The sequence below is a fragment of the Syngnathus floridae genome, chromosome 6, assembly GCF_059516105.1.
Source record: "Syngnathus floridae isolate MCC-2025c chromosome 6, RoL_Sflo_1.0, whole genome shotgun sequence".
In the NCBI taxonomy this organism is placed as follows: Eukaryota; Metazoa; Chordata; class Actinopteri; order Syngnathiformes; family Syngnathidae; genus Syngnathus; species Syngnathus floridae.
In genome coordinates, this window is record NC_142418.1 from 6569887 (window position 1) to 6596225 (window position 26339).

The 26339-nt window shown below is 40.8% G+C and overlaps 1 protein-coding gene and 2 long non-coding RNA genes across 4 annotated transcripts; 2 read left to right on the forward strand and 1 right to left on the reverse strand.

Moving 5' to 3' along the window:
• Nucleotides 1-5374: 5374 nt before the first annotated feature.
• On the reverse strand, nucleotides 5375-10668 carry LOC148396197 (uncharacterized). The gene is made up of 3 exons (XR_015859083.1): nucleotides 10534-10668; nucleotides 7121-7194; nucleotides 5375-5574 (listed from the first exon to the last, which is right to left on the reverse strand). It is a non-coding gene; the product is annotated as an uncharacterized LOC148396197 (long non-coding RNA).
• LOC148396198 (uncharacterized) lies at nucleotides 9775-11625 on the forward strand. The gene is made up of 2 exons (XR_015859082.1): nucleotides 9775-9952; nucleotides 11307-11625. It is a non-coding gene; the product is annotated as an uncharacterized LOC148396198 (long non-coding RNA).
• Nucleotides 11626-14011: 2386 nt separating this feature from the next.
• cbln1 (cerebellin 1 precursor) lies at nucleotides 14012-22981 on the forward strand. Of its 2 annotated transcripts, XR_015859194.1 has the most exons (4): nucleotides 14012-14885; nucleotides 16158-16277; nucleotides 21496-21759; nucleotides 22354-22981. XR_015859194.1 is itself a non-coding variant. In XM_088379646.1 (3 exons), exons 1-3 carry the CDS (start codon nucleotides 14622-14624, stop codon nucleotides 21691-21693), a joined length of 582 nt encoding a protein of 193 aa, XP_088235772.1. In that variant the 5' UTR covers nucleotides 14013-14621; the 3' UTR covers nucleotides 21694-22981. The 2 variants fall into 2 exon arrangements, 1 of the variants encoding a protein (XP_088235772.1); XM_088379646.1 differs by having other exon boundaries at nucleotides 14013-14885; nucleotides 21496-22981.
• The last annotated feature ends 3358 nt before the right edge of the window (nucleotides 22982-26339 follow it).

The window sequence follows — 26339 nt, forward strand, 5'->3', positions numbered from 1 at the left end:
AACACACTATCATGGCCTACCTAGGCTCATTTAAATTCTGATGTTACTTCATGTTTTTTGCTTCCTGTATGCCCTGTGGCTGCTATTGGCTGCTGAGAAGAGCAGAGTACACCCCAAACACCTTAATAAGGACAAACAGTACATAAGCTGGAATCGAAAGGCATTTTTATTAACTGAGAAATGAATGCTAATTAATTGTGTGTCTACTCCAAAAACAAATTAAAACTTAATTTTCATCTTTGCTATTTTATTTCATCAATAAGCTTTGTGGGTTGATTTTGAATCTATTTTATTTGGACCGGGGACTTCTGGTGATTTTTATATTTTGTGGATGGCGCCTCATCTCTCGTTGTTTACGTTTGTTTACATTATACTTTTTTTCTTGCACCTGAAAAGTACACTGTAGTATAAAAGCAAGCAAGTACGCCTCCTACAGTACCTCCCAATGTCAGATGGAATAGAATCCAGCACCTGTAACACCATCCAAATTACTGTATAAACCAACCATTATGACTATTTCCACTATTAAAAAGATCTGACTGGGGAGATAATTCCAGATACACAATTACATTATTCTTTCTTTTATGAGAGCAGATGGAAAGGGATAACAAATTGGTAGCAATTTGCTGAATGCCCAGTAGATGGGAGCATTGTATTTCAAACAGCAGGAGAGAGGTCAAAATGAGAAGAGTTGTGCATAGTTGGCGTTATCCTCGAATACTGAGACGAAAAAAAGGGAGAAAAAAATAGGGTTAAGGTTTTAGTAGAAGTTGGTGTTAGGGTTGGTTGTGGTTGTGGTTAGGGTTAAAGTTTAAGGGTTGGGGTTGGTTAAGGTAAGGTCAGGGATAGTGTTCCGCTCGTAGTTAAGGTTAGAATTTAGGGGTAGGGGATAGGGGTTGGGGTTTGGCTCCTCTGTTCATATTTCATCATACGAACTAAAGTAATAGTAGCAGTCGTAGTAGTATTGTATTTCATTTCAGAAGCTGAAAAGGTGAACAAATGTATCACTAATTGCACAGATATAACAGGAGGTGGGATAAATCCAAAGGTGTGAAAGAAGAAAAATTAACAGAACAAAGAAAGAAGGTGAAGAGAGAATATGGGGGGTGAAGGAGCGAGAGTTAGCTGTCAGTGGGTTGAAAAGACGTGGGCTGTTATTTTATTTCCTCTGTGGATACACAACAACAACGCTGTCTGTCTGAGGTGCTTACACAGCAGAACTACGATGAGACACCTTGCACACGCACGCTCTCTTTCTCTCTGTCTATCTCTCTCTCTCGCTCTCACACATTCACACACACACACACGCACACGCGCACGCACACGCGCACACACACACACACACACACGCACACACACACACACACACACACACAGTTCTTTCTGCTTTGTATAAAAAAAAAATACAGAACAGTGATGCGGTTTGAGTGTCACATTCTCATGTGCCGTCTTGATGTGTTAAACTCTGTAATTGTCTCAAATCTCTGCAGAAAATCCTCATGGGCTGTGACTGACTTATAAGTGTGTGTCTGTGTGTGAGTGCGTGCGTGTGTTTCCCTGGAGCCTTGCAGCGATCTAGGTTTAATTTGACCAGTCAGCCGGTCAAAGCCAGGGCCTCAGCAAATATGTGTGTGTGTGTGTGTGCGTGTGTGTAGGCTGACCTTAGTGTTGAGGTGAGACAGAGATCAATGCTGAGGCAAACACAAAGGTTGAAACAAAACTCACTATCCTCCTGTCTCCCATCCATCTTTCCTTACATCTCTGTTGCTCTGTTTTTCTTCAGCCCTTTGCTCATAATCTCCTCAGCCCCTTGCCAAATGTGTGTGCGTGCTTGTGTGTGTGTCAAGGATCAATTGAGAGGCACGGCGGATTGATCGCCGGCTAATAACATCAGTGAGTCTCAGCTTTGTACTGATTGACAAAGTAAAAGACGGTATCATCATCATCATCATCATCATCATCATCATCATCATCATCGGTTTAAAGTCCGTTTTCCAGGCGCCGCTGGGTTGGACTGGGTTCTTGATATGGCTTTCTTCCACCGGGAACGGCCCATGGCCATCTCGTGGTTGATGCCGAGTGCCTTCATGTCAGCTGACACAGTCGCCTTCCAGGTCTTTTTTAGGTCGGCCACTGGGTCTTGTTCCCTCTACGTTATACGACATAACTTTCTTCACCCAGTCGTTCTTGTCCTTCCTCACTACATGTCCGTAGACATGGTTATCTGCACACGCAGTTACATTCCACCTTTTTTTCACAGATTTGAACCCACAACCTTGCGAGCATTCAAACGGTTGGCGAACATTTTATGAACATTTGCAACTTTGAACGAACAGTGACGTGAACGCAACATTCGCTGCCTTCGAAAGATTCGTAATTGTTCGTCGCTCACTGCCAAAGGCCAAGACAAGGTTAAAAAAATAAACACGTTTCGGACTAATACATAAACAAAACACGTCGACTTAAGTACGCTCTTGCTTTTGGAAATGGAGTGTGAGTTACTAAAATTCCTAATGGCATTGGCAAAATTGCAAAGACACAAAACTAGACGTCACAGTATGAGGCATGTTTTTGTGTGGTATGACCAAAAGAGGTGTCACCATCATTCTCAACTGCCGCTTCAATTATTTTTGCTTTTTATGTATGCTCTTGGGACGACAGTCATAAATTGTGAGCCACCTGACAGTAGTCATAGCCAGCCATGAGCTTTTTAATTGCTTTACAAAGTCATTCCTAATAAGATCAGTATGGATTGTTCGTTCTGCAGCAGGGTTATGATGGATCGGGTTGTGTGTGGGTGTGTGGGCTTGGTTGGGCGGCCATGATCGTAGAAAGGAAACGTTGATTTTTTTTCTCCCGCACCTTGCTGATAGAACACTGTGTACCGTAAGATGTGTTAATGCACGAGGTCACACCTCAGGGTCTTCTTTTGTGCTGACATGCACAGATGCACACCTGTGTGGGCTCTAGGATCATGGTTGTCATGGTAACTGTCGCCACGCATGTGACTGACCAATGAGTTACATGACAGAAGGCGGGAAGAATCAACATTCTCTCACTACGCAAATGTGTCCTCTCAAATACAGCTGTGGTATGAAAAGGAAATATGTTCGCTGGGTATGTCAACCAACAAGCAGAACATAAGTTAGCTAACCAATTCTTTTGACTAAATAATGCTAGGGCTGCAGTTATTGAATATTTTATTCATCCAGTCTCCTAAAATGTTTATTGTATAATCAAAAATGTGGATTTTTGTTTTGTTAAATAGTGATTATGACTACATTTTACTTGAATGACTAATTGGTTTTATTTCTAAGAAAAGTGATTTTTTTTCTTCCATTCAAAATGAGCTCTGCAGAAAAAATGTTTTCATGTCTGCAAAGATTAGTAGGTAAGATTCATCCATCTCAGGGGTTCGCCATGTTGGCTACGGCAGTTCTCAAATAACTGAGAAACACTGAAGGAAAGAAGACGACTGACATGTCTTCATGGGCCACATTTGAGTAAACTGGGTTAGTTTGAAAAAATAGATCAGTAAAAATTGCAACTGTATCAGGCTAAATGCATATTCATTTTAATCTTTTAAATTGCCTTTGAAAAGTAGTCGAATGGCTGTTCGGAGCCTATACTGGGCACTCGCGGTCAGCGGCTAGATTAGCCGCTAACACTGGTGACCGGTGCCAAATTATACGATTAGAAACAATCCCGTCATATAGGGGCTGAGGCTTTTATATACTTGATTATACTTGAAACTTCATTTCAGTGTATTTTTATGCAAACTCTTACTAAACCCGCATGCAGTCTGACAGCAGTTGTGACAGCTTTGTGCGACTGCTAATTAATCAGCTTATAAAAGAGGTTAATTTGTCACCGCACAAACATGGCAACAGTTTCTTACAAATTTTCCCTTGGTTTTAAATAGTATCACTCTCTTAATTGACACAGTGTATGTAGTTTTGTATAAAGTTCAGCTTTTGTAGCAAGAGTGTATCAAGTTCTTTTCACCATCCACCGTACAATATATGAGACCTTGGACTTTGTCTGTCTCCGCACACTTTTCTCCATCGGACAACTCATGTGTTTTCCTCCGACGTGCTGTTGGCAGCCCTGCTAAAAGGCTGTCAGCTTTGACCTTTATGCACACACCCCCATTCTCACAAAAGTCTGCACCACCAACAGTGCATACGTGCACACACAGAGCGAGCAGAAAGCTCACCTTCTCAGTGTGTAGAGAAAAGCAACAAACACAGAGGCCGGATTAAAGAATGAAGGGAAGAAATGGGAGGGGGGGGGTCTAAAGGAAAAAGTCAGAAGAGGTGCAGCAGACAACACATTGATTTTCCTCTGCAGAAAACTAAAACGCCAACAGAATGACCTTTGGCAATATTATAAGTTGACAATTCAATCAAACTCTATAAAGCAGCAGTTCACACAGCCAATAAGGTGTCAGGATTCTTCTCAGAGTGGTACATCTGTTGAATATTGCACAGTGGTCTCCACTTCTCCACTCCTGTAGCGTTAAAAATAGATCAGTGTGACAAGAGGGTGCACGGACTCTAAATGTATTACAAATTCACGATGGGTATGCCGAGCACGGCGAATAATCGGCTTTGTAATGTGAGCGGACAGGTGCAGGAGTGTGCTTCTGTACGCAGCTGTCAGCCGGCCACTGTGTCGCATCTGTGTGCGGCAGAGGGAGAGAGAGGAGAGGAGAAGAGAGGATGCTCAGGAGCCCAGAGTGATCATTTTGTTTTGCAAAGCCAATAGAGTTTGCAAAAACATGCCCATGATAAATTTAGGAACGAAGTAAGGTGATGATGTGCGCTGTCGCAAATGTATTTTCTTACACAATAATGTCCGGCTGCTGTTGGTCGATGAAAGGTATCAGAAAATATTTTGAAAAATAATAAGCATTTTGCGTCATGAGGTGTTGCTTTGTGTGTATACGGCAAGTTGCCTTTAAACATTTAAATGCAATATTTTCAGAACTAATTGATTCTTGTTGGAGCAAATGTAAACATCCACTTAACCCTTTTGCCACCTGCTTCTTTCCCGGCACTGATTTTTGGGAGTCATCTCTCAATTCTTTCCACTCCCCCTGACCCATTTCCTCTTTCACTCATCACATTTCCTTTCCATCCACCCATCACTCCATCTTTTCCATTAACAGTGTGTGACCCATACGTAAGTGCTGGCTGAATGTGTCCTCTCTTCCTCTCTTGGTCCGTCTCTCTTGGCTGTGTTTTAAATAGCTCTTCTTTTCACTGCACGTCTTCTTCTTAGCGCTTAACTGCTCTCTATATTGCTTCTTTTAATCTTTCTTCTGACATCCTTGAACTCTTTTATTTAACTTTTATTCCACAGCTACTGGGGAAAAAAAAATCCATGTATTGTACAAAACAAGCCGCAAAGTGAGTTCCATCAAGCCAAATGTGACACTTTGGATGTTTTACATTAGCATCTGTTCTACATGTGTACACCCTCTACCATTGTTATTACAGTAGAGGATTGGCCTTTTTCTTTTCCTGGGAGGTCAAACATCGATCCGCTGAGTCAACATGGCACCTCACACTCCTGATATTTGCACACAGGTGAGAGCAAACATTAAAAAAAGGCAGCACATATGAAATCACCTCACTCTCCTTGTGTACACATCCACACACACACCGTCGCACTGAGATTAATTCATCAACAATAAATTCATTCAGATTTTGCTGGCTACGAAAACGCCTCTTATCAAGTGAACGAGCTTTCAGCAGGGTGTTTTTTTTGGTCACAGTGACATATTTTTTTAGTAGTGTGTCCTGCACACCAAATGTCCTCCAACATGTCTGGCTTCCACCTGTGAACACAACAATGACTTCACTGACTGCCCACTTCACACCTCCCATCCAAATGCATTAGAATAGCTTCTCTCTTTGCGGTGCTATTTCACAATTCACACTTCTCGGAATACTACAAAACTCACAGATACATAACGGAGTGCTAAAATTCTCATGGCCAGATTGGGACTTAGGTTCTTACTGCCTGCCCAATGGATGATTTAGTCATGGTGCAAAGGTCGGCGTGCGACATGTGTTTTCTGCAGTATGTTCTCACCCAATCTTGAAGAAATCCATTTGGCATATAATGTGATCAGCCTTTATCACAGCAATTTTCTATGGCTTCATATTTCTTAGGATTGTAGGAATGATTTGTCTTTCATTGAACACCCTCGCTCAGACTCACAAGGTCCACCTGTCCTCCGCTTGCCACCTGCCATGCTAACAGATGTGCAGGCTGCTAAGCTAAATAAGAACCCCTCTGGCTTCAATCCCAGTTCTTTATTGTTTAGCACACTGCTTTGTAAAATGTCTTTTTTAGGGGGGAAAAAAAATCTAACACTGTCTTGAAAATACAGATGACAGGAAATACATTTTAGGAAATATTAATTTTGTATTCTTGGTATTTGTAGCTTGTCAATGTATATGTTGTCTATCATGAAGGAGGGTTAGAATTTTATCTCTAGCCTTCCTTCGTGGAGTTCATGTTCTCTTTGTGTAGCCATTGTTTTTTTTCTAGTATGCCAACTTCCGCTCATGCTCAAAAAATATACATAGCGTACCCCAGCGATATAGTGCTGATTTAGACCTGACCTCAACCTCCTATATATGTTTGAGGAGGTTGAGGTCAGGTCTCTCGAGTCCTTCCACACCGACTTGATCCAGTTCTGACGTTCAAGGTTTGAATTTTGGCTCCAGGCTTCTTGTATGAAGTTTGCTTGTTTTCCCTCCACATTCCCTCTCTAGCCTAACCCTTGTCAACTCAATAAATGTAATATAACGTACCGTTGTACAAATATTCGAATTGCACATTATATCATCTACACTTTCTCATGATGGATTTTTGCTCCGGCGATACTTCCGTCTAGATTTCGTCATAAAGGCAGCGAGAGTCCGAGCATTGTCAGGTTGAGCGGAAGGGGATGAAACTGACAAGCTATGAGCTTTTGAGAAGTGGGAAGAAGAGCAAAGTGAGGGAAGAGGTGCTGAAGGTGAGAGTGAGGACGACCACAAAAGAGAGACTGAAGGAGGGCAAGCGAAGAAAGGGGGAAAAAAAGTGATGACAGGTTATTTTTCACCTTCCTACTCCAGACGCCTGATGTTATTTCCCTTTCTCCTCAGACACACGGCGGATCCAATCAAAGGCTCCCCTCTGCAGCAAAAAAAAAAAAAAAAAGACTACGTTCACAGTCAACAAATGATTTCAAGAAATTATATAGCAAAGAAATAAAGATCTCTAAAATGACTACAAAAAATGCCAAGAGCTCGGTACATATAAACGCTTATGGCATGCACCAGCAACATAATAAGTACTACAAAAACAAATGTCAATTTAACATCATTTTGACACCATTATGGAAATTGTGGACATTAATATGGAGATTATTTTGATTGAGATTGGAAATACAAATAATAAAATGTTTATTCATTGATGTCAATATCATGTGAAATTCAAGCTGCCTGCACTTTGCACTATGCTACATCCACACCTTTGATGAGACGCTCCTTTATCTCGTTCTCATCATTATTTGATTTCATGTTATTGTTCTACCCATGTTGTTATTCTACCTGGACTTCTTGAGCTAACCTGGGACTTCGGATTGTATTTCATGTGGAAATTTGAATCAGTATACCAAAACAAGTCCTTGGATTTTTGTATCCTTGAATTTTGAGGATAAAGAAAATTAAATGCCTAAATAAACGCATAACATGAAAAGACAATATGAAAAATAGTGAAAAAAGCAAATTAATAAAATAATAAAATAACAGCAATTAATAAAGAGTTTCTGCTGAGCACGTGCGTTGGCCTCAGAGTCACTGTGGTGCCGTGCATGGATGACGCACACACAGATAAGAAGAGATTTGTGAATGAATTTATTTATTAATATACATTATTTTTTGCAGGTTGGGAAGAATTTGTGCCTTTGAGTAGTCAATTGAGTTTTTGAGTATTTGAGTGTTTGCGTGTGCATTTTGTTATTTGAAGGAATATCACTCCCAAAGTCATTGCTATTTTCCTGTTTGCATGTCAAAGGGATTTTATATAGACTTAAATATTTGTTTTGAAAACAAATAATGTTTTGCTGTCTCATGATGCTTTCAGATTACTTTCACATCAGGAATTTCCAAACACACCAGCCCCTTCAATTGCACTTTAATCGTTCTTGGAAAAAATATCGAAAAGACAAAATTATCATAACGTTTCGATGAATCACCCAGCTCTACAGTAAATGCATAACATCTGAGTTAGGTTCATACCACACAAGTTCATGCCAAAATAAAAAGTGCAAAAGGTAATTGCATTTCACAGATTTTTGTTGCACTTTATATTACAGCTGTGTTTGTGTGTGTGTGTGTGTGTGTGTGTGTGTGTGTGTGTGTGTGTGTGTGTGTGTGTGTGTGTGTGTGTGTGTGTGTGTGTGTGTGTGCATGCACATGTTGGTGGGTGTAAGGAGTTTATACACAGACAGCTACGTCAGGTGACAGTTTAATGTTTCCACAGTGAGTTTTTAGAGACTTATTATTGTTCACAAGGCTGAGTATGCACACAGGGGACACACATAATACTGTTCATACCCAGACTCCCTTAAATCTCATTAATTTAGATATGCATTCAGAGGTTGGGACTTTTTAGGAGAGTTAGTAAGAGCCACTTATGAATGCTTGGAAAAAAGCATTGCAGAAAGGGGTGGTCATAGAGTCTGAGATACGTGATAAGATTTGCTGGAAAGAATGAAAGCGGGAGAAAGTGAGAAGGGGATAGAGACATTGGGGGGTGGGTGATGACAGCTAATCAGATAGGCATGAAAGACATCGTCAAGGTCAATGTTCCTCTTAATTCTCCACTTTCACCATCAGGTTATGTCACTCTTTTGTGGTAATACGACACAGAGGGAAGTGTGTGAAATTGAATTGTTGCACACACTGGGGAAATGAGCAGGAACAAGAGAATAAAGCAAGGTCAGTAATAGACTCCCTCATTTTTTCCCCCCCCATTCATCCATGTTTTGAATGTATTCATCTAAAATGTGTTCAGAGGCGGGCGGAGTCATTTTAGCCTGGCGCAGTGATGTGAGTCACATTAAATATTGCGTCTGCCAGTACATTTGTATGCCACAATTGTAACTTGACTGAAATCTTTTTAACAGCGGTGTCCGTGTCTAACAAATATGACGCTAATCTTGGGTGTCTAAATATAGCAAGATAAAATCTTGCATACGGTCAATACACATGTTCGGTTGCACTACGCTGTTGAGTGCATTTACTTAATAGTAGAAGGGCATCATGTATTATTGATGATTGGATTGGAGTTTGTCACTGCAAAGGCTTTCACCGCAGCACGGCAAGAGAATGACAAATAACAGGGCAAGAAACGTTCGATTTTGCAAAAACAGCGGAAACGAGAGACATGGCTTGACGTCGGAGCGCCGTTTAACGATGGCAACTATCTCAGCAAGCCTGCTCCGAAGGCTCTTTTTGGAAGGCTTTGTACTGTCAGCATGAGATGGTTGCGTAAAGTCCTTTACTTCACTGTGTCGTGCCGTCGTGAGAGACTATTTCAATGATTTCAATGTTTCATATAGACACTCAAATGAAAGACTGCAAGAGTGCCTATTGAATAGAAACCTTGCTTCCACTATAGGGGTGTCTGTGTGAAAAGGGACTCAACCACATGACGGACCTTTGGGATACGCCAGAACCATCTTTGAATTGGTCCACATAATACATGGAAACCAGCAATTTTTACATGATGACCTATCTGTAATACTTCTGCCTTTAGAATCTCTTGAAAAGAAAAAGTCTGTGGTAGATCACAGACAAAGCAGCCATATTGTGTATTTTTATTTTATGGTCCATAAATGATTGGTCGCCACATACAGGAAGTTTACATAGGCCATGACAACCTTGAGGTGAGCCAGGCCGCCGTGCCCTGCAAACATAAAATATAATCAGGTTTGGAAAATGAGATTAGAGGCTTGACTTTACATATGAGATTTGATTATTTCAACAGAAGTGCTAGATGTGGTGACAGAGGATAACTCAGTTAATGGCAGCTACCCTTCAAAAATATGCTTATAAACCATCACAGTGGATGTTGATTAATCTTATGCCGGGGACAACTGTTTATTAAATAATCAATTAGATTGATACCCGATTGCTACATGGGAGTATAATATTTCCGTTTGGGTAATAAATCATGACATTGACGCTTCACATTTTACTGGGAAAAGGGAGACAGCAACTAGAAAGGCAAAGCGTCATTTAAACCACATCATGCACATATACGATTATAATATTTTCTTGTCGGAAAATGTGCACCATGATGCCCTACGGTGGAACTGCTAAATTTGAGCACACTCAACTGTGGTAGAATTTCACATTCCATCTGACTTTAGATGCCGCTTTTTTTTTTTTCCTTCGTGTCAACAAAAAGTGAAATTCAAATACAGTGTGTTGTCTGTTTGAGTCATAGCGTAAGAAAAAAACTTACCCAGGATGGTTCACAGCTATGTTATACAGTATTTCTGCTTAGCTTACCTACACCTACATTGTTTGATGACTTATCTGTTGTTATATTTAATAATAAAATATTAGATACCTCAAGAGGAGAAGCTTTGAAAGCACAAACACTACCCACACACAAAATTTATTTTGGCTTTATCTACTGGTATACACTTTATTCTTTGATGGATTGAAATAGAACATCGGTTTATCTGAAGTCAAGGCCTGAGACCAAATTTAAAAATTTAGGAATTATATGACTTTGCTTCTAAACGCACTTACATGGTATATGCAGCTCAATCCTACAGCATGTTATCATTGTGTTGAAATAACAGTGGAGTGAAAATTGTCATATCAGAAGGAAGGTGACACCAAAATTTGTATCACCATAACACTAAAATAGCCCCTCAAATATCAAAGTGGTAATTGTTTCTTCCACTTCTAGCTCTCACACCTACTGAGTTTCCAAATAGCACACGGAGCCTGTGACTAACGCATGAACAATATGCCAGCTGAGTTAAGACATATTTTTCCACACATTATTACAAATCGACTTGGGACTGTCAATGGCGTTTCAACAAATGTAAACAAATAAATGGTGACATATTTGTTCCACCAGTCATACAGCCAGACAAGTAAAGCATAAAATAATAATAATAATAATAAAAAAACAGCTTGATTCCTCTTACTTAAGAATGTGGCCTTTGTTTCACTTGTGTGTTTTTTTTCAAATGTGTTTTTTTTGGCTTGATCAATCCGCAGTTTTCAACTCTCACGGGAACAGTTGAGATGAAGACCAGCACCTCCAAATCTGAGACCTTGGTCCTCTGTCGGAATTTTGACAAGGGTGCGGTACTCTTTTAGAGAGACCCCGCCTCAAGCAGCGTTTGAGTTCCCCCAAATTTGAGTCTCGACTCTTTTGGCTCATAAAAGGAGTCAGATGATCAGAACGTCTGTGATGGACTCCATCTTACCCATGACCCTGAACAGGTTAAGAAGAAAATGCATGTATGCAGTCAACAAACATTGGTCAGCACTTTGAGTCACAATAAATGTATGCAAAACAGATTGTATGACAACATTGCATGTGTTAAACTTTTGAAAAGGGAGGGGGAGAGTCACTGTGTCGTCTTCTGGGTAATGTATTTGAAAGAAGTCCTTTTGGCATGTCTTTCACTGTCAACTTGTATTAAGGCCTGAAGGGAACCCTCGGGAGACAAAAGGCAGGAAAAGAGCTGCGGAGACGTCATGTAGGAGAGTAGACAGAAACAAGGAGGGACAAAATCATTATTGAAGCGAGTAGACAATAGGTGGAATTAAGTGTTAAAAATACTTTCAGATTTTAACATATCTCTTCCTGCATCAAAAGTCTTTTTCTTTTAAAGATATTAAAGCCTCCGGGACATAAATATCTTCGTATCAAATCCTAGCGCAATGCTAACTCTGTTAAGTGGCTGTATTTTAATTTAAGAGTGAAATAGCTTTCACTGGCTGAGGTGATGTTTTGGAATGCATCAAACACATTTGGTATGAAGTAGAAGAAAAATTGGGAGACATGTCTTTTCAGAAGAGCCCCGAAAACTCCATATTTACCTGGGAGTGAGTGAAATATACACATAACCTCCGAGAAATGACATCAAAGTAGAAACACCGATAAATTCTTGCTGAAGTCAGTATTCCTTTTGTTTATTCTTAACCAACCAGGCATAGGAATACATTCTGTCAACAGTGGTCTCTGCCACAGATTTGCCATGCTCAATTAGCTGGAAAAGCCGCTGACAACGGCCAACTTGTGCCAATGTGAAGGACACGCCGCAAAAGTTGGGGTGTAAATGTCCTACACGCTGGCGAACAAAATGACGACTGTATCACTTGTGATTCAGAAATCAACTCAACGCTTTCAACTTCCTTGACAACCAACCAAAAATACCATCCATAAAAAGATAACATGGCAACCAGTTACTAGCAGAAAAAAAAGAACACATTTCTTTGTGAGTGTGAAGATTCAAGGTGAGTTATCCTCACTTTATGAACATTTTCTGACACCTGTTGGCTTTCACTGCTAACCAGCATTCAGCCACTGTGGTTGGGAGAAAAAAATGGCTTCTTACTGGCCAGACGTGGAGTTCCACTTATGCAGCCAGTTAGCTGAGAACAACGCTAGCATTTGAAAGTTCTTTTCAAAGCTGCAGTCACGGTGTTCATACACTACCATGCCCTCCCATGTGAATGTCATTATTGTCACGGCAACCCTGAGTAACATGTACCTCATGTCATGCATGTGCGTGCGTCCCTGTTGTTTGGTCTCCCCAAGGTTCTTATTTATTCCACTTTCTGCTTTGCTGCACCACCTCATCAGATTTTCTACATCTGCCAGGATATCAGTGGAGTCTTTGTGAAATACGTGTTTTCTCCCTTTGTTCATACACGCGCTGTGTATTAGGTTGCACAACTTTACATTGTTTTTAATGATTCATCTTTACATTTGCGCTTTTGCTCTAGACACTGTTGATGTTTTTTTTATTGTTTTTTTTTTTATTTGTTTTTTCAAGTATAGTTTTCTTCTGGCCTTAGATTGGCCAATTAGGGAATCTGATGTCCACTAACATTTCTGTCAACATGGCAGCCTGCAAATAAGGACAGATATGTTATTAAAATGGCTGTTTTGTAAAACCCCAAATTAATTAACCCGGCACCAACACTCCAAAAAATGAATTTGTTTATTTTTATTTTCAACAATTTAGGTTTTTGAAATCTTCCATTTTTTTTTAGAATGTATTTAAATGACGAATGAAGTTTAATCAGTTGAAATATATGAAATAGTAATAATTCTGTCGTGCTAATGTTTCATTTGTGACATGAGTCAATGAAAAGATAGTCTTCATCAAACATTTTTACTTTCTCCTGCCTCCTCTTTCAAACTCTCTTTGTTGGAATTTCTGGTGGGAGCTGCTAGTATGTCAACAGATGCGAGAAGCTAGGAACATGCAATTAGAGGAATAAGATGAGCTCTAATACTCATATATTTCCCATAAGACATTATGGACGTGAGTGTTTTTACAAGACTTCAGTTCTAATAACAGTGGATTACTATTATTGGGCGGGCTGGAGTGTTTTCATTTATAGTGCAAGGCCGAGGTTGCTCTTTGGGTAGATTTTATGATTTTATTTAACTTAAAGGTGAGTTTGAAGGAGAGAGGGAGAGAGTTGATTTTATTTAACTTAAAGGTGTGTTTCGGGGGGAGCGTGCGAGAGAGAGAGAGAGAGAGAGAGAGAGAGAGAGAGAGAGAGAGAGAGAGAGAGAGAGAGAGAGAGAGAGAGAGAGAGAGAAGAGAGAGACAGAGACAGAGACAGAGACAGAGACAGAGAGAAAGAGAGATGCCTCAAGTATAGGAGGGGCGGGGATCATGGGGGCCGGTCCGCTGGAGGCGATTGGAAAATAGGGAAGACGCGCACGCGCTAATCCGATGATAGCTCTCAGTGACCGGAGGGAGGGACAACTCTGCGGTTGAGGGAGGAAAAAAAAAAAAAAAGTAAGCGCAAAGCGTGAGCATCTCGAGCTTCGTCGCCTGGTCTCTTCCTCTAGAGCCTTTTGTGTTTCAAACTCTTATATGTGACGTATCAATAATTCAGTCGCGCGCGCTCGCCAGCCAGACGGAGCTCGCCCCACTCCACCTCCACCATCAGCACCACCACCCACTGCTGGCCAACCTCCAGCATCACTCCGCGCGCTATGACTGCTTTTTCCGCGTGCACACATCACGGCCCCTCCGCATTGCACGACACACTCCTTCACTGTCCTCCAAGTCACTGAAAAGCTGCCAAGAAGTGACAACGAGAACAAAGGACGACGAATTACAAGTGGCAAGTCGAGCTGGACATATTGGGACTTGAAAAAGAAAGGAGAGGAGCAAAGCGCCAGCCGCCAACTCAATTTCACACAACAAGCGTGATCACCAACTCCCAGCAGAGTTCGTTTCACTTCGGACCAAAGGTGGGGACTCTCAAGCCGCCCTATACGAGGTTTTAAAGTGGACTAAAAGCCCCGCGTCCAGGTCGTCGCTTGTGATTGCGGGTATGTTGGCGTTTTGCCTGCTGAGTGCCGTGTGGCTCGCGGCCAGCCCGAACCCGAGCCACGCTCAAAACGAAACGGAACCGATCGTCCTGGAGGGGAAGTGCCTGGTGGTGTGCGACTCCAACCCGACGTCGGACCCCACGGGCACCGCGCTGGGCATCTCTGTGCGCTCGGGCAGTGCCAAAGTGGCGTTCTCTGCCGTCCGGAACACCAACCACGAACCTTCAGAAATGAGCAACCGAACCAATATCATCTACTTTGATCAGGTAGGAACTAAACACCTGCTTTTCATATTCACCTTAAAATCAATATAAACGGATGTGCGCTGTTGATGAAGTGCAGAGTTCATGTCTGACAAAGAGTAACGTTTGTGTTCAATATTTTTATTACCAAAAACGGAGGAGTAATTTGCAAGTTCCATGTTAGTTTAATGTGTTTTTTCACCTTTTTAATACTGTCCATGAAATCTTACATCATGACTGCCTCTGTGGGTTAAACATAGTTGGAGGTGTATCTTAAATCTGTTTATCATTATTTTCATTCAAAATTTCATTGTATACCTGCTATCCAATGACAATAAAGGCATTCTATATATATATTCTATAATTCCTCATGAGGAAATGCAATTTGGACCGCACAAAGTGCTGCAGTTGGGTGGGTGGGGACAGTGCCTTGCTCAAGGGCACTTTCACTATTAAGGAAGTAAACTCGCGTCTCTTCATTTTGTCCACAATGTTACTTGAACCGTTAAACTGTGGTCCTAAAGCATAAATCCTTACAAAAATGCTATTGCTACTAGATGTATTTGGAAAAAAAGAGGTTGTGAAAACAACAAAAATCCAGGTCAGCATGAGTTGCTGGAAGGACACATTGGCGGCTTCTGTTCATACCAGTCCAGCATCCTAATAGTCAGAGGCTTGCTAAAAGTGAAACAAGCGAGATCCTCTTTTTTTCATGCTAATGTAAGTCTGGCCTTAAAAAAAAGCCTTTTACTTCTGCTTTTCAACATGACATTTCTGATCTGATATGTCAAATAATTTAGTAACTACAGGTCACGGGAGCAAGGTCCTGCCTGCTTCCCAGGAAAGGTTAATTTTCACTCAAACTGCCGCTCAATCACCCGTCACGGTCCGCTTTTGTCCATTAAAGCAGACACTTGGCCGCAGCGATGCATGATAGAAATTTCAATGAAGTTTTTTTTTTTATTTCATTCCTAATAAAGTGGGGGAAAGAAGCAGATAATGGAATCCAGTTTTTTTTTTGTCATCGTTGGGGAAATCTTAATGCTGTGAGACAAGATTGCGTTCACCGGTACTTTGAATGGCCATTTAAAAAGTGCTCTTCAATTAATCATAGACTTGATTGATAGGATTCATTTTAACAGTTGAGGATCTTCGGTAAAAACAGTCAGACTAATTAGAGTAGAAATATTATTCCGTGTGTGCCTCCGCAAAAATTTCCGATCTTGCCGCATACTAAATTGCGACGCAGCACAATCTCGTGTCGACAACCTAACTTTTTTCTTTTCCTTCTGTCAGGTTCTCGTAAACGTCGGGAAGAATTTTGACGAGGACAGAAGTACTTTTATCGCTCCGCGAAAAGGGATTTACAGTTTTAACTTCCATGTGGTGAAAGTCTACAACCGCCAAACAATACAGGTTAGTGTACGCGATGTGTGTGTGTGTGTGTGTGTGTATGTGTGTGTATGTGTGTGTGTGTGTGTGTCTTCCTTCCCCAGAGAAAAAAGGTGAGGGGTGGGCATCAACAGATGAAGGTTAGTTGTTCTCCGCACTCATAATGAACCCACACGCGCAGAGGACACCACAAACTAGGAGGTTGGAATACTGCAGCTGATGCAGCTTCAGCACCACGGACAGCACCTCCATTTAGTTTGTGCACCATTCAAATAACAATGTTCCATGCTGCGCAGGTTTGATTTTATCGCACAGAAATATCGATTTGTTGGTCTGGTAATACTGTGTTTCCCAACCTGGTGTACCCTAACCCCTAGGGGCACGTAAGCACATTGCAGGGGGTATGTGGAAATATTTAATAGTTTATATTCCGGATCACTAACCTGTGGTATAGTGGCGGCAAAATCCCAACAGTCGCGTGTCAACTCAAGTGTCTCGCTAAAAAGCAGATGGCTGATTTGAAAAAAGAAAAATTGCTATTATGCGTCTGAATATTATCAGCGATCCTTCCTGAGTTTCAATGCATTAGTCAAAGGAGCGCCATTTTTATTCTGCTAAGAAAATATAAAACAGGGGCTGGTTTATGCTTGATGTTGATTCAATTTTTTTTATTTTATTCACATTATTTATTTTCATCGTTTGAAAAGATGAGCATTGAATGTTCAAATAAAAAAAAAAATCTAAATTATATTCATTCAACAATCAGTTGTGTTACGTGGAATCATCAAGTTAGAGGAGCTGTGTCCAAATCTGGTCCTCAAGGGCCGCTGTCCTGCACTTTTTTAAAGTTCCCCTCTCCCAACACAGACAATTCAAATGATCAAGCTCGTTGCCGATGAGCTGATTGTGTGAATCAGGTGTGTTGGCAGAGGGCAACATCTGAAACGTGTAGGATGACGGCCCTCGAGGACCGGTTTTGAACACACCTGAGTTAGGGCGTACTCATGCTATGAGAAAAAAGAAAAAAAAAAGCTTTGGTGTACACAGGTTGGGAACCACTGATTTAATACAAACCCCTCCCCTTCATGCCACGAACAACTCTCTTTCACCACATGTTCCGTGCTGCCTCATTTAGTCTTTTGTTGTGTCAAGTGATGGGAAATTTTTGTCCCAAACTCGTTTCCTGTGTTAGACATGTGCACAATGTGATCTTTGCAAATTAAACTGTTGTGTAATTATGGTGTTGGCTCTCTGGAGTTTCAGCATTATGCGTTGCTACTTAGGCGTTATTATTAGAGTCTCAAATTAATTAACACGGCTTATCTGTGGTAACAACAAAGACGGCGAGAAACCTTCGGAGCGGGTTATCGTTGTCTGGCTACACGCAAACACAACTGGAGATGACAGATGTGAGACACGTTCAAAAGTCATCAACTTAGTCAAACATTAGGGAAATTGTAGACATTTGAACATGCTTCCATATATAGAATAGGTGTTGATTGTTCCTCCATGACAGCACCCCCCTTTCCCACCCTCCTCCATCCATGCCCCTATCCATCCAGGGGCACCTGGTGTGTTGAAATCTCCCACTGTTTAATTGCCTGAGAGGCAGGCGATGCGAGGCAGCAAGATGAAAAACACACGTTGCAAAGCATGAAGGCAAGGAAGTGAGGGCACATGAAAAGGAAGGTGAGAGAAAGGAAAAGTTAAAAAAACACTCGCACGGAGGTTTCTTGGCGATATGGACGGGAAAGGTAATGAACAGGGTAGGAGAGAAAAGGAGTTAATGATGGGCATTAAGTACGGGGAACGATGCTTTGCTGGAAGAATGAAGATGGAGGGAAGAAAGTCTGAGAAGCATTGATCATGAGATACTTTTCCGGTGCATGGAAGTGCTGATTTTATATTAATTGTGAGGAACTAGGTTGGCTCGCGTATTCATTTTGAGATTTCAATTCAATTACCAACTAACTTCTTATTGGAAACCAAAGACATCCAGCACATTACAGATGACGTGACAGCCAGCAAGACCACTTTTGCTGTTAGACTTATGAGTTTCTTATAATTGAGTAGTTTCTGACAATGAAATATGTATAAAATATATTTAGTTGCAGATCTAGTCACTTGAATTGAAACTCGATGAAACGTGTCAAGGGCTAGCTAACATCCATTGGCCAGGCTGTAAAACAACATGATCATGACCCTGATATGTATTTCTTGTGCTCAATCTAAGATACTTGAGTCCAACTTTCCTATGAAACTTGCAGCTGGGCCTGGTCCTGATATTAATATCAGTGCACGGTGCGTTAGTTTTTCTTTTAAATCACTAAACGATACCAAACAAACAAGTTGGTTTGTGAACAGTGATCGGGTAAAAATTGTTTTCTAAGGCACTTTCTTGCAAAATAAAGTTTTATCCAATTGTTCGATTAATTGACACAATAATACTATCAAATAATAGTTTGCATATGGACTGTGCTCTGAAGGTATTCAGTTAAATGAACCAAATTCAGTTATCATATAGAGCAGGAAACATACTTCCATCTGATACCGATTAGCCCCCCCCCCAAAAAAAAACCACACACACGCATACCTTTCATCAATTAACCTGTGTAGCCAGACGTCTTTTATCATTAGCTGTGGGCTGCTCAAAACAGGGGCACTTATGAATTGTGTATCTTTTAAAACTATTACGTTTAATTGCGTGGAATCGTTGCACAGTTAGACAAGTGAACAGAATGTCTAACACAAAATTAAATGTGACAAAAAAGTCCCCTGTGGCTATCTCAGGCAGCCATAGGGATACACTTTGAAATGAGTCAAATTCAGTCAAGCAAGCATTGAAAAGGTTTGTCATGGACATTGTTTGAAAGGACTTGTTGACGAAAGATGGATGCGTCACTCCAGTCAGAGAGTGATTCACAAAATTTGAGTCTTTTCTGAGCATGTTTCTACCACCACTTTAACACTGCTTTTCTTGAAAATTGGCACTTTGGAGGTCTAACATTGGAGCCTGGTCCGTCCAAAGTACAAGCACGGCATAAATGACCTCTGCAGCTTATCCCAGCTGATTTTGACTGAAAAGTTGGGGACATTGCAAGATGTGTCAAGACAAACAATCACTGGCACACACATTTACACCAAAGAACAATTTATAGCCTACAAATGAGCTAACATGTATGTTTTGGGAATGAGAACACACAAACTCGGCATGTTAAGACCTGGACTTGAACCCCCAAACTTAGCACTGTGAAGCGGATGCGCCAGCCTCTCGGTTGACCTCAAAACACTCCTTCTAAATGTGTGAGCGTGCTTTTGGCATCACGGAAACAGAATACACCCCTGAGAATACGAGGAATGACTGTAATAGTTTCCCTGAAACCTTCCTCGGGCTTCTTCCAGAAGGCGGATGCCTGATGAACCTTCCTGAACCAACGTAAAACGGCAGTAGTTAGAATTTCTTTGAAATCCCGTGAAAATAGATTTTCATTGGAGGGCTTTTTATTGCCAATTAATCGTGTTTATAACTGCTCAGAGGGAAAGTCACATGAGGCGTATTTTATTTTTCTTCTAATTTGTCAACCATATCTTACCTACTGGATCATAGCTGCTTGCTGAAAGTGAGCAAATGAAATCAAATAATTCATAATTATATAATCGATAAAGACTATATATAAAATGCTTCTCTCGCTGCATCCACCTTTCATACTTGGCTTCCATTTTCTGTGCCTTCTTTTAATCGCTGGCTTCCTGCATTCCCTTTGTTGCACTTGGTCGCTTATTATCTCTTGCTCCATAATAAGGCACTTAATTGATGCTTATGCATAATGAATGCAGGTCAATTTAGGCCTGACCAACATGCAGCCCTATTATCATGCTTTTATTTTTATGCCTGGTAATTGTGAGCATGTACTCGTACTGTGTGTATGTGCGTGTAGTCTCAGCTGAATGTATAACATTGCATACATTGTAACCTGGCATCTCTTTTAATAAGATGACGTCTTTGGTGAAATTCTATTTAATGTCTTTATTTGATCTAGTCCAGGGGTGTCAAACTCATGTTTGTCGTGGGCCACATCGTATTCATAGTTTCTTTCTCAGGCCCATTATGATTGTCAAATTAAATACATGTATGAATGTCTCACATTATATACAGTATAGGCTACACAACAAAACTGATAAATAACTAGTTTTGAAATTCGAGACGAGTAAGAACTGTTCAAATTTTCAAAGATAAATGATCCCTTGAATAAATACTGTAAATTATTGCCACCCAATTTAAGTTTTGGCATTTGAAACTGCAATTCTTTTTCAACCATGCTGACCTATGACATATCACCATCCTGATATAATGAAAAAAGGAGTTCAAGTAGCGTCTGAGTGTTTTCATGTCATTATTCAATGCAACATACTAACCCTCGTTCTCGCACGTGTGCTCTGACTTTGAGTCACCACGAACAAGTTGGCCATTAAAGAGGAGTGGCTGGCCATAAGAGCTCTCCACTCTCCACTCACCCTGCCCACACACGCACGCACGCACGCACGCACGCATGCACGCACACACACACACACACACACACACACACACACACACACACACACACACACACACACACACACACACATGGACGGCACAAATGCACAAACATACACTTGTGTGTCAGGAGGTGGAGTGATGTTTAAGTGTATATTTATGGTTTGCTGCATCCGATTTTGTGAGGAGTTTGGAAACCCTTTAACTCTGCCAAGGCTCTTGATTTTGGTTCGGCCTAAGCATAGTACTACAATATTGTTGTTTGAACAGTTATTAGCACACTGATTTGTATGTGAACACAAGATGTAATTTTACTGGAATAAATCATCTATCTTTCCATCCGTCCGTCCGTCCTCAACACAGGCATCACTGTGGTGAAGACGCAGACCAAAAAAACTAACTCAATTAACACTTAAATCAAACCAAATAGGATTTGATTGGCTCATTCCAGTTGACTCAGGCAAATCGAAAGTAGAACATTTTTAACCAGATTTCTACTAACGCAAAGTATGGTAGTACTGGATGATCTTTCAATCAATCAACTTTCAATCAACTGGATGGACTGAGAAGCACAAAACCGTATTGTCGCAAAGCCGCTCGGCTCTCCAAGTCAGACCAATCAAAGTATGCAGCCTCAGTTTGTTTCCAGAAAGATGGTCAGGTTTCCTCCTCGTTTGCTCCATTTGTGATTCCTTCTCTATTGTCCAGGTGAGCCTCGTGCACAACGGCTGGCCCGTCATCTCTGCTTTTGCTGGCGACCAGGATGTGACCCGCGAGGCAGCCAGCAATGGCGTTCTGATCCAGATGGAGAAAGGAGATCGAGCCTACCTCAAACTGGAGAGAGGAAATTTGATGGGAGGCTGGAAATATTCCACCTTCTCTGGCTTCCTGGTGTTCCCCATGTAGAGGAGAAGAGCTGAAGAAGAAGCTGGTTGTTGATGGGAAGTACAATGAAGAGATGCCAAGACACGGGTAAGAAGAAATGGAGGTGATGACAGACTTCTGTTTGGGATGCTACTGAAGAATTAAAAAAGTGTGGCCATCCTCTTCACCTCCCTTCATTTTTCCATCCGTTTATTCCATTTGGTCTTGCTCTGATGGCCAAAAACTTTTTTTTATTTAAGTCCCCGTTCCTTCATATGCATATAACATGAGTGTTTTAAAGCCAGAGTAACTTCCCTTCCCTTCATTCCATCCACTACTTTGAGGAATGTTTTGTCAATAGTTCAGCCCATCGACTTTTCTTTTTTTTTTTAAACTCATGCTTGATGGTGAAGTTGCTCAAGTTTCGAAGCAAGCAAAGTAACATTCCACCAAAACCTACATGTTCCTTCTTCTAGACGCTTTAGTCAACTGCATTGGGTTCTTTTAGTTCTCCAAAAGACTCCAAATCCATGCCAACGGGCTGCAAGATAAAAAAAACAATGATGCCGCAACACGCTTCAAAACTGCTGCAAAGGCAGAAGACATTTTTAAAGAGTGTTGATTTTCTGTCCTTATTTTAGGGTTGAGTTTACAAATTAGTTTACCTTCACTCCCCAACATTCATCTCATCCTCTTCCCAAGGTCCCCACGAGTACCTTCATCTGCTGCTGTATTTGTTCGCCTCCTAGCACGGACTGATCCTTGCTTTACTTCAACATCAAACTTGGAACTCTCGGACACTTAAAAGCAACAATATACAGTACATACATGATATTACATCATAAATTTAAGTCATTGTTTCTACTGCTACTACGATGATGACGATGATGATCATAACAATAATCCCTTAAATCCATACATTCAATTGAATCTGGCTGATGACTATAATGTCTGTATATTCTGTATTTCAGTGTTATATGAAAAAAAATATATATAAGGGGATCCTCTAGTGACTTTGTGTGGAAAACTGAGCTGCTGTTTTGCTATTCTGATAAAAGAAAATTTGCTTCTTGTTTTTTTTTTTAGTTCAAAACAAGTTGTGGCTAAAAAGCTCAGATACTACATACATATTACGTATATTAACAGAAGGTAGAACACTATTATTATGATGATGATTTTTATGATCTTGGTTGTAAACTACATGTGAATATTTAGACCTTAAAAATTCTTTGTCCAATTTATCATCCAATCAAATGGATTTATTATCTACTGTTTTTCTTTGGTCTGATATCAATAAAATTTAAATGTAATTTTATTTTTCTTTAACCAATTTCACGTCTGGTCTGGTCTTATTCAGTAAACATTTCAGTAGCACGTTCTTGTCCACTTGTAACTAATTTCTGACTTTCTCTACTGCTGCCTATTTTCCATCTTTTTTGTATTCCTCAGGCTGGAGCCCTCCTTTCCCCTTTCTGCTGTCTTTCTCCACTCTGTTGGTTTTTAAGGTTTCGTGGTTTGTTTCTCTCCAGACTAATGAGCTCCAGGGGGAAAATTTGCGCTGAAAAAAAGAAAAGAAAACCTCACAAACATTTCATTCCTCCTTTCTCCTCATCTTTTCCTTCCATCTCTCCTTCTTCATATCTTATCTTGCCGCCACTTGTCCCTCTTTTAAACATCTTGTCCTCAATTCTACGTACGCTCCAAGACTTGGCTTCTCGCTGTAAACACAACTTCATCTCCTTATTGTCTCAAAGTTGCTTGTCATCTACAGGCAATCTTAATTTCTCACAGAATTTTTTTTTCCAATACTTGAATTTAGAGCATTGGGGGAAATTTGTTGAAGAGAAATAACAGACTATCTTGTCAACATAACTAATGCACAAGGTAAAACCGTTAGCCTGGAGCGCTTCAATGACGAAAGCTTGAAAAACTATCTGGAGTATAATATTTACTGCATGGGACAATGTCTCAATTCCAAGCAAAGGTTTATATAATCGGCACTTGTTATGACACAACAGCTTAAAAGTGATGAGTTATGAAACCTTTTATTTCTCCTAATTTGTTTTGAAGAATGCCTTGTGATTTAGTGGGGGCCAGTCCAGAGTGTGCCCTGCCTGCAACCATAAACACGTCAAATGGGATGGATGAATAGATAAATAATGAATGGATGGACGACTGGATGGATGGATGGATGGATGGATGGATGGATGGATGGATGGATGGATGGATGGATGGATGGATGGACGGACGGACGGACGGACGGACGGACAAATCGGACGTTCTCAAGAAAAGTCAAGTTCTTAATCAGCAGATTGTTATGTTGTTTCTGAAAATTAAAAATGAGTATAAACACAAATGACATGTCTGACATATGTTGTGCTTGGATTTTGGATGAAGAGCTTTAATGCTTATTTGAGTCATTGAAATGTGACAGCTCTCTCTTTCTCTTAAGCTCTCAATGTAAATTACAATTTTGTTTAAAGATCCTTGAGTAATTCAGTTAAATAAAATGCTCAGGCCATTTTGTCTGCCTCAACAATTGCCAATGCTGACACACTGCCGAGGTGATATTAAAGCCAACAAGTAAACCTTCCCTTAGTTAAGGTGAAGACACAGTTTTGGACCCTCATTTACTTCAGTAGTTATTTAAAAAACACAATTAATTGGCAATGAGCACGACCCCACTTATATGTGGAGATATCCGACTGCACTGGCAGTTTCAAAGTCTATGGAGCACTGACGACGGGAAGAAAGCAATGAGCGGCCGAATCAAACGAGGCTAGCAGCTAACAGTCCATTCCTGGAAGCATACCACAGTGAGTGAAGACAACATGCCCTTTATTGGCAAAATAGAAGCATTTGACAACACAACTGAAAACTGGAAGACTTGAACTTTACTTTACCGCAAATGATGTGGAAGAGGAAAAGAGAGTTGCCCACTCTCTTCAGTTTAAAATGTACAACCATCTCAGAAACTTGTTAGCCCCTGACAAGCCCGCCTCGATGCCATTCCGAATCATTGTTGACACATTAAAGAATCACCTGAACCCAAAGCACATTTTAATAGCGGAAAAAATCCATTTCCACAACAATAGATACCAGTCCAAAGCATGCAAAAAAGATTATTATTAGAGAAATATCTCACATTGGAGAAAGCACTGTCTATAGCTGTTTCAATGGAGACAGCTGCTAAAGATGCATTGGAGTTGCAAAAAAGTAGTGTGGACAGTGGCATAGACAAAATGTCAATAATGCTTCACGTGATACAAATGTGTCCAGGCAGCCACAGCCCCGCCCCTCTGCATGTCCCTGCAGCAATGCTTAACGACTTATATAATTTATAATTTACCTCTTAAAGTACAGCGTATTAGTACTTTGGCTGTGTGAGCTATCTTAGCTGACTATAGACAATCCAATCACAACACGAAAAGGCATCTTGTGACAAAAAAAAAATCACATAGCTTTATAAAGTTAACTCTCTAGACTATTGACAGGTAAAATTAAATCCTACCATCATTATTCTCAGAAATAAGCATAACTCCCACGCAATAATTACACAAGCTGCTCAACCCCTTTCTTTTTAATTGCCCCTCTCCTCTCGTCCAGCCAAGTTTCCTCTTCCTCCTCCCTCCATCACGAGGCCCGTCGCCTCCGCCCCTCCCCCTCACCTGACACACACACAAACACACACGCACACACCAGTTGAAAAATTAGCGACTCTCACGTCGGCCCTAATTGGCTGTCACTGTGCGCTCAAAAATGTGAAGCCACTTCCCAGATATAATCATGTTTACACGCAAGCACCGAGTGCCAGATTGCCGGGCCTGTCGCTCTCCAGCTTGTACTGGGACTAATTTAGTGTAAAATTGCCCATGATTGTCCGTCAATGAGGGCGAGAGAAAGGAACTGGCTCAGCGTAATGACATAAACAGATGTTGAGACACAGTGAGTATCTTCATTTTTTTTGTTTCTTGCTGTTAATTTGCCTACGGGGTTGCATTTTTAAAGCAAGTCAATCCTCATTATGACCTTGTTACTTCAAATCACTACCAAATAAGTACAACAGTTTTTGATTTCAACAAGCAAATCTCATTATAGACAGTGTGGGAAAGCTGGAATAAAGAAACTGTAATGTAAGTTGCATATTTATGATGAAACCTTTGACAGACAACACCACTGAAGTCACAGAAGATCAAAAACTTGTTTTTTTGATGGACTGCTGCCATGTCAGCAAACCTGATGGGACCCGAGTGAGCATCAAAGTGGATGTTTTGCTTTTCCTTAAGTCTCATGTAAGTAAAATCAACATTGTTTCCATTTTTGTGTCGCATTCCAACTGTAGGCATTATTAATAATTCACAGCATTCACGATTGAACAAATGTGGCTGACACCAGAGGAGGAAGACTATGTAAACATCCGATCTGCGAACACTCATCTGCCTGCTGTCTGAATCACTTAAATCGCCTTACGCCAATCATTCTAAATTAGTGCTTGCGTGTGTTTGCGCGTGTGGCCACTTGGTATTTGGAAATGTCCCCTCATAACTGCCGATCCATGAATAGTCCTGCTCGCAGCTTCGCCACATGTCCTGTCATTGAGGGCCTAATTGGCAAAAAAACATGCTCACAGAGAGATGAATGAGTGCTTGCACACACACAAACAGAAATAATAAACACACACAGACTAG

Coding starts and splice junctions, on each gene's coding strand:
- cbln1 (XM_088379646.1), top strand. CDS start 14,622: ATGTTGGCGTTTTGCCTGCTGAGTGCCGTGTGGCTCGCGGCCAGCCCG. Junction 14,886..16,157: donor ATATCATCTACTTTGATCAG/GTAGGAACTAAA, acceptor TCCTTCTGTCAG/GTTCTCGTAAACGTCGGGAA. Junction 16,278..21,495: donor ACAACCGCCAAACAATACAG/GTTAGTGTACGC, acceptor TCTATTGTCCAG/GTGAGCCTCGTGCACAACGG.